General features: G+C 37.0%; 2 protein-coding genes across 9 annotated transcripts in view; both read right to left on the bottom strand.

Annotated features, from left to right (window-relative positions):
- Nucleotides 1-16,196, bottom strand: part of LOC148506021 (protocadherin gamma-B5-like) — a 519,059-nt gene that overhangs the window by 199,699 nt on the left and 303,164 nt on the right. Inside the window, exon 1 of one of the 8 annotated variants that reach the window (XM_088447406.1) lies at nt 2,774-2,815. The exons of the other annotated variants lie outside the window; for them this stretch is intronic. Within the exon in view, the coding sequence (XP_088303532.1) occupies nt 2,774-2,800 (27 nt within the window). The 5' untranslated portion in view covers nt 2,801-2,815. Of the gene's footprint in view, nt 1-2,773; nt 2,816-16,196 lie in introns of those variants that run through there. 8 annotated transcript variants of the gene reach the window in all.
- On the bottom strand, nt 3,329-14,749 carry LOC148506031 (protocadherin gamma-C5-like). Its single transcript, XM_088447436.1, is given in 5 exon segments — nt 3,329-5,156; nt 7,817-7,851; nt 11,519-13,308; nt 13,311-13,952; nt 14,722-14,749. Coding segments are annotated over 5 exon segments (4,323 nt in total).

Below are 16,196 nucleotides of genomic sequence, written 5' to 3'. Positions count from 1 at the left end.
ACACTATGCAATAATGACATATGACTTTAGTTAAGTATATTGGAGGAGTCCTCATTCAAAGCACAAAGGGTAGTACAGGTAGGTGAGCACAGACCGAGCCTCATACAGGTGCATAAAGGTTGTCACATAGCTATTCCATAACATGTTAGAAAAATGTATTGCTAAAATATTTCTATACGAAATTCCTCATATTTATGATGCTACATTGGTTTATTTATGCAGTATAAATTAATCACACACCTTATTAATTTTAAAAATGTAATTATACATACAATAAATACTACAACTTAAACATATGCACATGCTTCAAGTATACAAAATGACATTTAATGAATAAATATGTATTTAATGAATATCTCAAAACTAAAGTGAAATCATAGCCATTGTGCCATATTTGAGAAGCTTTAAAATACCTCTGTGTCTCCAAAGGAGGCTGCATTTTAATTTTTGGAAAATGATCAGATCATGTAATGAGCTCAAAGAAACATCATGATATTTATCCATGGTGCACACAGTAGGATAAGCTATGGTTAGGTAGTCAACCCAGCAAATAGCCACTCATGATTTGGGGCCAGTTTGTTTGCAACTTATGATAAAATACAGTAACCTGAGCACAGTCATTGAAAGTGCCAGACATTCAATGAGTGTCTTTGTCCAATATGTTCATTGCATACAGAACCCATATTTTATGGACATTAGAAGAATATGTTACACCTAATATGTGGGCACTTCATGGACATGGAACGTGATCATAATAATCTTCTGTCAAACTTGCAAAAGTTCAAAAATTTCCCACAAGTGCAGTATTAAAAAGTTTGCTTTGATTTGACAAATTAAGTCAAAATGGTTCTATCATTTCTACTCATAAATATATTTGCTAAAATTTCCCAGCAGCTTCACGTTACACAAATTCACTGCAGCCAATCTGTAAAAGATGTCTAAGGTCAAGCTTCTATAAAATATATAGATCGCTGTTCTTCTGCTCCCTGACTGCCCTCCCTGCGCAAGAATCCCCAATCATCTATGAGATACTGAAGGCCAGCTTAACAAAACAAATGAAAAAATATGAAATGTACATGTGGCACCAATATGCACCAAACACGGAGCATTTGGGTTCTAAGCACATATGCAAAGTACATATAATAAAGTTTGTTCTTTGAAAGTATATTACATTACTAGCGAGACAGTTATTTAACCATGCAAAAGTGAAATAGCTGCATTCAAATGATTTGGCTAATAACTTGAAATATCTCCATCCATGATGTCCCTGTAACTATTTTAAGTGATATAATATATAAAAATGTATTTAACTATGAGTCGTCATTAAATAAAGGCTTTTTGAACTTTGCAGAAATATGATAGTAAGCAGTACTTTGTGAGGTTGTGCAGATATGTCTTCAGACTTTGGGCCTCATTCAGCATGGATCACAAGTGCTAATACCCACACAGATGGCCAATTGTTGCGTACTGTGCATCGGGTCTGCGATCGCAGTGAGTACGCAGACCCATCGCAGAGTGATTGACAGGAAGTAAAATTTGGGGGTGTTGACAGGGAGGGGGGGTTGGTCGTCAAAATGCAGGCGTGCCAATGGTACCAATGTTTTCGCAGACTTGCATGGTATTACGGATGTGAGTAAGAGAAAATGGGCATCTTTATATTGGGCTGCGATGGCAGTGCAATTGTAGTCATTAGCATATTTTTGCAACAGAACTGCGTAAGCTATTGCAACTGCAATCACATCTGTGATCCCTACTGAATCAGGTCCTTTATTAACAATACATCATGCAGAATGGGGCTGAATTATAATATATGAGCATTGTAGAATTATAGGTTAATTTGCAAAAACTACAACAGGCTTCCCATCTTCATATTTTATGCAGGATTTTTATAACCAAGATACATTTTGTTAAAGACCAAGTAAGAATAGGAAGAATATGCAAACCTGCCTTTACCATCTGTACCTGGGATCATTGGTTGGCTAAGAATGATTCTACAGACTTGTCTAATCCTCTTTTCCACTTACGATGCATATGATTTAGGAACTGATGGCAAATAAATATCTACAGTTGTAAAACAATTCTATCTTTTGCAATAAAAAAGAAGTAAAAAAAACTAATAATATTCTGGTTTTACATAAACAGTAAACAAAATAACGTACATATTCTTGTCCATATTGAAAAAAGGAAATATTAGAAGTCTATCAATTCATTACTGTGTGGCACATGGGCTATCTACAGTGGCATCACAAGGGGGGTACGGGCTGCACCCAGGTGTCACCCGCCGAGGGGTGACACCAAGGTGCAGACTCCCCCTCAGTGACAGGAGCTGAGTGTTGCACTGTATAGTTAAGTGCAGCACTAGGCTCCTGACATTGTGAGGGAGACGGCCGCCACTGCACACAGTGTAGTCCGCACCTCTGGCACCCCACTCCCCCCAGTAAAAAATGAGACCACGGGAGTTTGGCTGTGTGGCCACACCCCTTCCCAAGTTACCTTGCCCCTTGTATGTCAATGTCCCCTTCTCTGTGGTGCACTGCTTGGCCATGAACACAGCATCCCTCCCCGCACAGGATGACACTGCGGGGAGAGACGCCACTGTGTATCTATATTACTTATTGTTTATATACAATTATAAGTGAGAAACAATAACAGTACCAGCAATATAATGTTAGTTCCTGATATATAATTAACCTTCAAATACCAAACATAACATAGTTAATTTGTATAAAAATAAATGAGATAAAAAAGGAAGATACGTTCTAATTTAACTCACCTTCTCTGGGTCATTTGCACAGCTCATATCTGTGGGATTATCGGTGCCTTTATCCATATCTTTCAACTGAGGAAAATCCAGAGATTTCATATAACTAAAATCTTGCTGTTCAGGGGCTGGGGGAAAGTTAGTTGGGTAACATTGTCCTTGGGTCCCTGGGGGAACCATCCTGACCTCCATGTACTTTAAGGTTCCGTCTGTGTTCAGGTAAAGAGCCGGCTGATACTGATCTGTGTAGGGTTTGGGTTGGGATCCACTAAGAGAGCAGCAGCTGCTGCTATAATCATATCTTTCTCTCTTTAAACATCTCACCAATAATATAATGAATGTAACAAGTGACACTAAGCTGATAGCCACCAGGGAAATAATTAAATACAAAGTCATATCTGATGGGGGTTTGGAATTAGTGATAAAATGACCAGATTTGGGTGTTTCTACTACAACCTCATCTGCTATAGTAATAAGAACAGTGACTGTCGCTAATAAAGGAGGATTCCCATGGTCACTGATAGAGATGAGAAGTTGTTGCTCTGTATTTTCTGTGTCCTGAAATCCTCATACAGTTCTGACCTCTCCTGTATACTTAGACACATGAAACAACAAGGAATTGGCAGCGTCAATGAGACTAAAGACTAACCAGGCATTGTGACCAGAGTCCAGATCCATTGCAGAGAGTTTTGTCACCAAATAACCAGCAGATGTAGATTTTGGAATCCTCTCTTGAACAATGAGATCTTCAGAGTGTTCTGGATACAGCAAGATGGGGGAGTTGTCATTTGTATCCAAAATGAATATAAAGACAAGGACAGTGGAAAATAACTTTGGGGATCCAGAATCTTCTACCTTTATGGTGATTTGTATAACCTGGATGTGCTCATAGTCAAAGGAACGTTGAGCATATATATTACCATTATTAGTATTAATGTAAACATAAGAAGATACAGAGGAACCATCTATCTGGCTCTCAGCTATAGAGTAAACCAGATCAGAGTTATCACCCTCATCTAGATCTATAGCAGATACTGTACATAGGAAAGTACCCGGGTCACTGTTCTCCTTAATAAAAGAATTATAAGTAGACTGTGTAAATGTCGGTGCATTATCATTAATATCTGAGACACTGAGCATAACAGTTGTCTTACTGTACAGAGGGGGAGACCCTAAATCAGAGGCCATCAGCACTATAGTATATTGGGAGATTTTCTCTCTGTCCAGATTCCCATCTGTGACCAATGAGTAACGGTTTTTATTTGATCTGATTTTAAAAGGCAGATTAGGTGACATATCCAGCTGTATTTCTCCGTTCTTTCCAGAATCCTTGTCTCTCACATTAACAAATCCGACAACAGTTCCTAGTGGAGCATTTTCTGGAATTTCATTTGTCACTGTAGTAAATGTAATTTCTGGGGCATTATCATTTACATCTTCTATTTCCACCTGGACTAAGCAGTTCCCTTCCAGTTTGGGAATTCCCTTGTCTACGGCCTTAATAGATAATTCATAAAAATTTAAATCTTCAAAATCCACAATCCCATTACTATAAATCTCTCCACTGTCTTCATTCAAAACAAATAATTTTTTGGCAGATTTATATGTGTTGTCACCAAAAAAATACTGAATTTCCCCATTTACACCATCATCCAGATCTGTTGCATTTAATGTAATCAGAACAGTTTTTAAAGGGAGATTTTCCTTTACACTGATTTTATAAATAGATTGATTAAAGACCGGCGTATTATCATTAATATCTAATACATGTATTGTTATGTGACAGGACCCTGATCTGGCCGGCTCCCCACCATCAGTAGCTGTGAGAATGAGATTATGTTTTTGTTTTTCCTCCCTGTCTAATGTCTTTTCTAATATCAGCTGAGGAATGAGAGTTCCGTCCTTATGAGTCTTCACAGACAGAGAAAAATAAGGATTTGTAGTCAAGGTATACTGACTGACACCATTATCACCAACATCTAAATCCTCTGCAATTTCTAAGTCAAACCGAGCACCAGGATTTGTTAATAATTCTGTAATCTCAATAGTGCGATTATTAGATAAGAAAGTCGGGGAATTATCATTTATATCCAGAATCTCTATTTCTAGACTGAAAAGCTCCAAAGGATTCTCAGCAGCTGCCTCTAAATGCAGCAAACAGCTGAGACTAGAACCACACAGGGTCTCTCTATCAATCCTGCTGTTCACAATCAGACCTCCATTTGCCTTATTTACAGCAAAATATTTGTGATCATTGTCAGATGTTAAATGTAACCTGCGCTGAGAGAGATCTGCACGTTTTATACCCAGATCCTGAGCTACATTTCCTACCAATGTCCCTGGCTCAGACTCCTCAGCAACAGAATAATGAAGCTGCCCAGAGACCCAGCCCCAGCTACAAAGGAGAAAGGAAAACACTACTTGCCATTTCCAACACTGAAAGGAGCCTCTGATGTCCATATCTTAAATAATTTTCTTGATATTTGGTGTCATATAGATCCTGTAATATCCAAAATGCATATAGGTTACATATTTAGTTTTCCATCCAACCAAAAAAGCAGTCCATCCATAGAAATAAAACATCCACAGGGCTCTCATCGGAGCAGCAGCTCTTTGTGTGAGAAGAAAAATGGGAGGATGATTCACTGAGCCAGGGGGAGGAGAGTGTGAAGCTTATATGAGCAGATCCACTGCTATAGCTGAATTAATCAAATGGATGACAAGTCTGCCCTCTTCTGGTCAATAGTGATAACTTCATATTCAGCATGCAAGCATAGCACAATTAATTCTAGAAACATTAAATATCAATAGTAAATAAAAAAAATTATCCAATAATTAATATCTTAGTCTGTTCTTGTTTAGTCGCAGCGTAGACCTTTTTTTATCAGAATAAATGTTAATTTCCTTTAATTTTTTTTTTACCAGTATAATCTATTATTGGGAGCTTTCAGGAAGCATATCACTGTTAATTGAATTTATTATTGTTTTAATATTATTCCTGAACTTTCCACCAGTTAACAGTTTGTCCCCTTTTCTAGAGTCCTTTACTTTTAACTTATGCCATATTTGTTTAAACCGTTTTTGCTCCTACAGTTTTGTCCCCTCTTTCCCTTGTTTCTGCCAAACTGTACATATATAATTTTCCCCAATTATTTAACAATATATTTCAGTTCAGACACTGCACTACTTATCAGGCCTTCTTTATATATTTTCTACAAGATTAGTATCCTCCTGAGGTTATACCTATATAAAAAATAAATCAAATAAATGGGCTTGAAAATAATTTACTTAAGAGATAATGGTAGTTATTTTACCATTGAAATATTGTTAATTATCTGTGTTTGTACATGCATGTTTCTGTGTATATACACCTATTTTAACTTTTTGCTCTTTATTACTGAATAGCCGTGATAGTGGTGCATTGTTAAAGAATATTTTTTTCATGAAAAACTATAACATTCTATTTATTTATACCTTATTGTCAAATGTGGAATACATGATTTTAGTCACATAAAGCAATGGTTTTATTACATGTGAAAAGATTGTGTCTGCATATCAAAAATATCATTATGTATCGGTGTATTGTGTAAAACATAGAAATAAAGTTCTATAAAATTGTTGAAAAGAAAAATTGGTTTGTTTATTGCTATTTAACCATAATTATTCATGTATTATTATTTGTATTAGAACATCCTTTAATGTACATTGGATGAATTTCAGAAATTCAGTGCCAGTAAATTAATTCTTAAATCTGTCTTACATAAACCAAATAAATAGACTTTCCTTATTATACCAAGAGGAAATGTCTGTGGAAGCTCACTGTGATTTGTGACACTATGGTGTAGACTATTAATTGTTTCTATGCACACTACATTTTCTACTGTATATAACTGTCTGATGTTTGTAACCATGTATTTATTTACAACAAATACATTCCATATTACTGTAGGCATCACTAATACTGTTAAAGTATCAGTGATACCCCTTTCAGATATACAACCCGGGAAATTTCCTGCTCAGACCCGGGAATTTCTCCTGTGCAAATTCCAGGGTATTTGGTCGAGACCCCCCCTTTCACACTACAGTGTCTACCCTGGGAAATTCCCAGGTAGACCCCTTTCAGACAAGAGCAGGGTTTTTCTGCTTACCTGCCTCTTCTCTGCCGTCTGCTCCTCCTAGCCTATCACCTCTCTGGCTGATGATGATGATGTCATCATTCAGCAGCCGGAAGCCGGCCAATCATAACGCAGATTTTTTTTTATTATAATTTTTTTAACATTTATTTTAATTCCCTGGTGGTCCAGCAGAAGTGCGGGCGGCCTGCTGTGGCACAGCCGGCCGGTGCTGGGGGTGGTGAGCAGCAGCACCGAGCGTCCTATAGGACGCTCTGCACTGTCAGCTCAAAGCAGCAGCACTAAGCGTCCTATAGGATGCTCTGCACTGTCAGCTCAAAGCAGCAGCGCTGAGCATCCTATAGGATGCTCTGCGCTGTCAGCTCAAAGCAGCAGCGCTGAGCGTCCTATAGGACGCTCTGCGCTGTCAGCTACATGCAAAAGCTGTTTGGTGCTGCCCAGGAGTAGTAAATTCCCGGGTAGCACCATTCAGACAGAAGCAGGGTAATTTCCTGGGACTTAAGTCCCGGGAAAAACCCTGGTCGATTGCAGGGGCGTCTACCCGGGAACATGTTCCCGGGTAGGTACCTTTCACACAGACATGAGACCCGGTAATTTTGGCCGAGGCAGGCCAAAATCCCAGGAATCTCAGAAATATCTCCCTCTCTTGTGTAAGACATAAAAAAATGTTGCTAAGAAAACACACAAACAAACCAAACTAATCAATCCAAACGGTTTGCTAGTGCTGTGGACCATTATCATCATCTGCAATTTGCCCTTGATCCTCATCACCCACAAATAATACATTTTACATGGGTGCATTAAAGTCTTTGCCATTTTCTACACCTGGTTGCAATTGTGTGAATGCATGTTTGCTGTACCTGACCTACATTAGACAGACTACTGTCTCACCAATCAAAGCATTAGAATAGGAGCCACATACAAATTTGTATAGGTCATATTCATGCAGGCACGTATCTGGGCATGAACAGAAAAAAATTGCACAATAAGTTCTGGAGCAGGGTGAATTTGCCTCCTATGGTGGCTCTACCCAAAACACGCAATGTTATGATGTCATACCATGGGAGTGGGGCCACTAGTACCAGGAAGGATGCTCCAGCTGGCTGTACAGGCTGCAGTGTGAAGTTATAGAAACCCTGCAAGCCAAATACCGGTTCCATCGTGGCAGCATGGGTACCACTCAAAAGGCCCTGCACCTTGGGTAACGGTTCTGCTTGCACACTTCTAGTTAAGACCCAGTGCATAATTAAAGCTGCTAAACCTGGCATAGTACTCACTATGCTTGAGGCCCTAGATGCACTATTATTCAGCACTTTATAGGGAATAGCTCTACATAAATGATTGGAAGAAAATTACAACTTTGCAAAGATTTTTATGTAACTTTTTCAATATTGAAAATACATACAAACAGATGTAAGCATTTAAGATGTAGTTTCAAATTACATTATTTAGTAAATATTGACCTGTTAGTGTTTAAAGTGTTGTTTAAAGTAAGTTATTTATTAAGTATATAGACCTGTAAGTGTTTAAAGCAGTGGTTCCAAAACTTTCTTGAATCACGGCGCCCTAGAGTATCAGCATTCTTTGCATGGCACCCCTAAGCCAAAAAGTTTCTTATTAAGAAATTCTGCAAACATTAGTAAATTAAGTAAATTGTGCTTATAGGTCAGCCTTACGTTCATGTGTTAGTGCACAGGGTTGTGATTCTGTTTGTCTATGTATTTTATGATTGGCAGCCACCAGCACTGGTTTGCTTATCACATGAACCATAAATAATTTGATGTGGTCCTTGACCACCACCTTGTAGCACGTGCCAGCACCCAGTTTGGGAACCATTGGTTTAAGTGATTGTTTCAAAGTAAGTTACATTGTAAGCATATAGACCTGTAAGTGTTTATCATACTGTTTCAAAGTAAGTTACTTTGTGGTCTAAGTACTAAGCCTTGGAGAGAGATAAATCAGATGGAGATAAAGTATCAAATAATGAGCTTCTCTGTTTCAAACACAGCCTATAAAGTGACAGCTATGAGCTGCTTGGTTGGTGCTTTATCTCTATCTAATTTATCTCTCTCCAAGGCTCAGTACATAGACCCCTTAGTAATTGTATAGACCTGTGAGTGTTTAAAGTATTATTTTAAAGTAATTTACTTACAGTAGATATCATATAGACCTGTGAGTATTTAAAGTATTGTTTCAAAATAACTTACTTAGTGTGTATATAGAGATGTGCTTAAAGTTTTTTTTTCAAAGTTACATAGTAAGTATAGACATGTAAGTGTTCAAAGTATTGTTTCAAAGAATGTTGATGAGTAAGTTCGGTATAACAATTTACATTGCCAGTAATGTTATATGACTTTACTCCAGTGCACTGGAGTTGTGATCACTCAAAGTACAACAGGTAACTAAGCACATACTCATGGGTAACTAACACAGGCAGCTGACACTTGGAAGGAAAGTCACATTTTATTTCCTTATATCGTATAGCAGAGGTTCCCAAACGCGGTTCTCAAGGCTCCCCAACAGTTCAGGTTTAAGAGATATCCATGGTTGAGAAGAGGTGACTTAATTAGTACCTCAGTCAATTTGATTTAACCACCTGTGCTCAACCATAGAAATCTCTAAATCCTCAACTGTTGGGGAGCCTTGAGGACCGCGTTTGGGAACCTCTGCCATATAGTAAAAATTACCTAAATGCTCTGATAACAAATTTTAATCACATAGCAAATTTGCCTCAAATTCATAAAGCTACAATGGGATGTCAGTACAGTGTAAACTAATCACATAACTAATCACTTATAAACATACAATTATATTATTTATAACTTAAATATTTCAACTTAAACATATGCACATATTTCAGTTATGATAATGCATATTAGATAACTAAATACTTAACTAACAATTATTTAAAATGTTTACAAAAAAAATCATTGCAATATATTAGTGTATTCTGATAGGACAGTGATGCTGCCAACATACAGCATTTGTCAAATACGCTCAACAAATTCTTGTATATTGAGAAAGATCCATGAACATTGAGCTCAATCATAATGAATGTTTAAAAGTTGCTGTAATGTAACAAACTCTTTTGAGAAGCAAAAAAGTGAGCATTTCTACATCCTGGTATTTGTACAGTAGCTAGTTTTCCATATATACGTGTATACAAACGATTTGTAAGCCATCCATAGTATTTTATCTGTCTGTTATTACCCAGTTTTGTTCTATTAATGTTTACAATTGTAAAGCGTAACGGAATATGCTGCACTATATAAGAAACTGTTAATAAATAAAAATAATAAAAAATAAATAGTATAGCTCTAAGGACAAACCTTCATGAAAAAACTACTAAAGTAAAAAGGACAGACTAACTAATCCAGTACAATGATTTAAGCATGTCAACATATACTTGATTCTATTTAAAATAGAATGTATATTTTCTAATATTGTTCTTCCACAATTGTACATGATAAAACTATATGTCTCTCTCACACACACTTGAGCAATGTTTAATTGAATTGAATTGTATATAATATTATAAATGCATAGATACTTTACTATAACTGCACGTTATAAACCCAAAGGTATATATAATACAACAAGCCCCAGAAATTATTATAGTAGCAAAATATGAGCCAACTCATGGTTGTACTGTTTATAAATAAGAACAAATATGGAGAATAAAGTTGAGAATTTCTGCTCTTTTTTCCTGATTTGACTGTGGACAATAGTTGGTCAATTATGACCACACCAGCCTGTGCATTACCTGTCATGGTAACAAACAATGCAACCAGTTAGAAACACACACTGAATGGATGTTGGAACATATTGTTCCAGCAGCTCCCGGGCCTCTCTGCATGCCTGCACCCTCCCCCAATATCTGCCGTGCTACTGATCAAGGCTGACTGGACAGCATGGCAAGACCCTCACTGGTTTCTTCAGAGAGGATCAAATGTAAATGAACACCCCTTAGCCCCCCCAATGTATACCTGGCAGCTGCTCAGAGGATCAACTGCTGGGGAAATCAAAGTCACGATGGTCGCAATGTTCCAATCATCGATAGTCTGATATATCGATGACTGATAATTATTGATGTTAATGTTATGTATATATTTATATTTTTTTATTAAAATCATATTGGATAAGTTTTAATTAGATGTTCTTGATCCATTTAAAACATAACAAACCCAACAATTTCAGAGCATTATTTTTTAAAACAAATTTGACAGTAAATCGTTAAATAGACTACAGACATCAATGAAAACAAAGCTATGCACACTAATTTTTTCACATCTGAACTAATCAGAATTTTTTGGCACACTATTATTTTTTTTATGATGACAGGTAATGAAAATAAAATTATAATAATATTGTAGGTTTAGTTAAAAAGGTTACAGAAAGATAGTTCATCTACATATTGTAAATAAATAGTTTATCAATTTATTACTGAGCAGTGAATTGGACCATTCAAACATTATTAAATGCTCTAAGAATATTAATGATAAAAACATAGCAAGAGTAATATGGCTTTCCTGTTCTATAACATTATGCTTAAAACCACAAACACATCATATTTCATTAGTATAGAAATGAAAGAGAAAAGAAAGGAAGACAAGTTTTAACATACCTTGTCTGAGTCATTCATTACTGAGGAATTATTGGAGCCTTTAGCCATATCTTTTAATTGAGGAAAATCCAGAGACTTCATATAACTGAAATCCTGCTGTTCGGGGACTGGGGAAAAGTTAGTTGGGTAACATTGTCCTTGGGTCCCTGGGGGAATCATCCTGACCTCCATGTACTTTAGGGTTCCATCTGTGTTCAGGTAAAGAGCCGGCTGATACTGATCTGTGTAGGGTTTGGATTGGGAGCCACTAAGAAAGCAGCAGCTGCTGCTGTAATCATAACTTTCTCTCCTCAGACATCTCACCAATAATATAATGAATGTAACAAGTGACACTAAGCTGATAGCCACCAGGGAAATAATTAAATACAAAGTCATATCTGATGGGGGTTTGGAATTAGTGATAAAATGACCAGATTTGGGTGTTTCTACTACAACCTCATCTGCTATAGTAATAAGTACAGTGACTGTCACTGATAAAGGAGTATTCCCATGGTCATTGATAGAGATGAGAAGTTGTTGCTCTGTATTTTCTGTGTCCTGAAATTCTCGTACAGTTCTGACCTCTCCTGTATACTTAGACACATGAAACAACAAGGAATTGGCAGCGTCAATTAGACTAAAGAATAACCAGGCATTGTGACCAGAGTCCAGATCCACTGCAGAGAGTTTTGTCACGAAATAACCAGCAGATGTAGATTTTGGAATCCTCTCTTGAACAATGAGATCATCAGAGTGTTCTGGATACAGCAAGGTGGGGGAGTTGTCATTTGTATCCAAAATGAAAATAAAGACAGGGACAGTAGAAAATAACTTTGGGGATACAGAATCTTCTACCTTTATGGTGATTTGTAAAACCTGGATGTGCTCATAGTCAAAGGAACGCTGAGCATATATATTACCATTATTAGTATTAATGTAAACATAAGAAGATACAGAGGAACCATCTATCTGGCTCTCAGCTATAGAGTAAACCAGATCAGAGTTATCACCCTCATCTAGATCTATAGCAGATACTGTACATAGGAAAGTACCCGGGTCACTATTTTCATTAATAAAAGCATTATAAGTAGACTGTGTAAATGTTGGTGCATTATCATTAATATCTGAGACACTGAGAATAACAGTTGTCTTACTGTACAGAGGGGGAGACCCTAAATCAGAGGCCGTCAGCACAATAGTGTATTGGGAGATTTTCTCTCTGTCCAAATTCCCATCTGTGACCAATGAGTAACGGTTTTTATTTGATCTGATTTTAAAAGGCAGATTAGGTGACATATCCATCTGTATTTCTCCGTTCTTTCCAGAATCCTTGTCTCTCACATTAACAAAGCTGACAACAGTTCCTAGTGGAGCATTTTCTGGAATTTCATTTGTCACTGTAGTAAATGTAATTTCTGGAGAATTGTCATTTACATCTTCTATTTTCACATGTACTAAGCAGTTCCCTTCCAGTTTGGGAATTCCTTTGTCTACTGCCTTGATGTATAATTCATAAAAATTTAATTTTTCAAAATCCAAAATCCCATTACTATAAATATCTCCACTGTTTTCATTCAAAGCAAATAACTCTCTGGCAGATTCAGATGTATGATCATCAAAAAAATATTGAATTTCCCCATTTGCACCATCATCCAGATCTGTCGCATTTAAAGTTAGCAGAACAGTTTTTAAAGGCAGATTTTCCCTAAGGTTGACCTTATAAACTGATTGATTAAAGACTGGTGAATTATCATTAATATCTAATACATGTATTGTTATGTGACAGATCCCTGATCTGGCCGGCTCCCCACATCAGTAGCTGTGAGAATGAGATTATGTTTTTGTTTTTCTTCCCTGTCTAACGTCTTCTCTAATATCAGCTGAGGAATGAGAGTCCCATCCTTACGAGACTTCACAGACAATGAAAAATAAGGATTTGTATTTAATGTATACTGACTGACACCATTATCACCAACATCTAAATCCTTCACAATCTCTAATGCAAACTGAGCACCAGGACCTGCTACTAATTCTGTAATATCTATAGTGCGGTTATTAGATAAGAAAGTTGGGGAGTTATCATTTATATCCAGAATCTCTATTTCTAGGCTGAAAAGCTCCAAAGGATTCTCAGCAGCTGCCTCCAAATGCAGCAAACAGCTCAGACTAGAACCACACAGGGTATCTCTATCAATTCTGCTATTCACAATCAAACCTCCATTTGCCTTATTTATAGCAAAATATTTGTGATCATTGTCAGATGTTAAATGTAACCTGCGCTGAGAGAGATCTGCACGTTTTATACCCAGATCCTGAGCTACATTTCCTACCAATGTCCCTGGCTCAGACTCCTCAGCAACAGAATAATGAAGCTGCCCAGAGACCCAGCCCCAGCTACAAAGGAGAAAGGAAAACACTACTTGCCATTTTGAACAAAAAGATCGATTTCTGATGTCTATATCTTACTGATTTGCTTGGTCTTTGTCACATAAATCCGGTATAATCCCAATATTGCACAGTTTATAAATTCATGATGCCATGTTTGCACATCCATAAGAAAAATATAGCCACAGGATTCTAATCGAAGCAGCAGCTCTTCTTTGTGTGTGAGGGGAAAAATGGGAGGGTTATGGGAGGGTGATTCACTGAGCCAGGGGGAGGAGAGTGCAGAGCTAACATAAGCAGACCTACTATTATAGCTAAACATAAAGATTGGATGACAAGGTTGCCCTCTTCTGGTTAATAGTAGTTCTTACAGATACAATAAGGGAAAAAATATCAGGTTTGTTCAGCATAACTTCACATATGTTATCTGCATATTTGTATGTATGAGGGTATCTGTATACAGCATATATTAATCATTTTTCATGCTTTCTTTTTCCTAAAATTAAAAAAATGCTTTAAATATGTTCAAAGCTAATAATTAAGTCACTACAAAAAAGCATTATGAATGTCATTTCGTGAATGTTTTGCAATTATACACAACTTTGTGGGGCAAGGTGGTAGCCTCTGAATAGGTAAAAAAAAGTTTGCCGTGACCAAAAAGAGGATTTTGGTATAGTGACCTTATAAATAATGGGATGTTTTCTACTTTTCAGTTCCACATCTGTAGCAAATCACACTTTTAGGTGCACAATATACTAAAAATACCAAAATGTGATAGATACAACCATGGAAGTCACAATATTTTTTCTCTGCAATGATTAACATATTATATAATTTACTAATGTCTTTCCCTTCTCCAGCATGCATGTTTAGTGGGTGCCGGGGCATGCACTACCCATCCCACAGCTCCCATTGCTAGCGAGATGGGACAGACCTAGCCAGAGAGAAAGTGGACCTCCTTTTTCACCAGGAATGGGGCAAGTATAGGGGTGCAGTGACGGGGGCAGAAGGCAGAGTGGCACAGAGCAGCAGTGAATAGAGAGGGGGCAGGACAGGGCAGACTGAAGTGACTGGGCATATGCCAGGTCCCTTTACTAGAGAGAAATAAATGAAGCTTAACTGAGCGGCAGTTGTACCTCACTATTCAGGAGGAAAATGGAGAAAATTAAATTGGACGGGGAAGCCCTCCAATTTGGCTCCATGTGGTGTTTTTACTCTTTTCCATGCACATTTTTTTAGCTGCTCCCAACCTGTAGAACAAAGCGCAGATACATTTTACCGGGGTGTTTGCAAAGACTGTAGTGTGATCATGCACATTGAAATACCCCTGCTGCAAACTGTTGCCACTTTAGTATTTCAGGTCTTGATTTTATGCTATATAAATTATTCTTATTGTATAAGTATAGATTCTATATATGTGGTCATTTTCTACACTGCATTCTCTTAAATACAACTCTTGCTGGTAGAATGTTCCCTTACATTCCCAGATTATAAAGGTACAGTACAAACTATACATGATTAACAAACAGATGTGTCCTTTTGCACTGTGGCTTCATTTGTGCCAAACAGACCCTCTCGGCATGCCAGGTCCCAGGAGCCTTAGCTGTGCCGAGCATCGTTTGTGCTCAAAATGTGCATCTTATTTGAAAAGATAAAACAACTTTAAGGTGTATATTTACTAAAATGAGAGTTTTTAGAAGTGGAGATGTTGCCCATAGCAAACAATTAGATTCTAGTTATTATTTTGTAGAAGGTGCTAGTTAAATGTGAAGTAGAATCTGATTCATTGCTATGGGCAACATCTGCACTTCTAAAAACTCTCACTTTAGTAAATATACCCTTAAGTGACAAAACTACCCTTCGAGATCACACTGATCAATTTATTGTGCAACATTTGTACATCTGTGTGAAACTGAGGGGTATATTTACTAAAGGTCGATTTTAATTGATTTAAAATCAATCAAAATTGATGTTGGGTTTCTGGGGCTTAATCACACATTTAGTAACAGACAATTTTTTATTTTGTTTTTTAAGTATTAGTAAATGTGTGATTTAGCTTCCGAAACACAACATTGATACTAATCAAATTTTGATTCTAAATTGATTAAAACTGATTAAAATTGACCTTTAGTAAATATACCCCTGAGTCTGAAACTGTATACTAAGAGCTATGAAGCAGTTGTCATGGTTTTTTCTCATGTTACAGTCTGCTTCATCTACGACTTTGTATGTTTTAAAACTAATTCCTGTAATGTTATAGTTGCAACCCAGCATATCTAGTACTCAGTGAGTTGTGTTTTGCTGTGTTTTTAAT

Source organism: Taudactylus pleione, unplaced genomic scaffold (assembly GCF_031769625.1).
Source record: "Taudactylus pleione unplaced genomic scaffold, aTauple2 ptg000431l, whole genome shotgun sequence".
Taxonomy (NCBI): Eukaryota; Metazoa; Chordata; class Amphibia; order Anura; family Myobatrachidae; genus Taudactylus; species Taudactylus pleione.
Note: the sequence above shows the minus strand (reverse complement) of the source record. Positions and strands in the feature narration are given on the sequence as shown.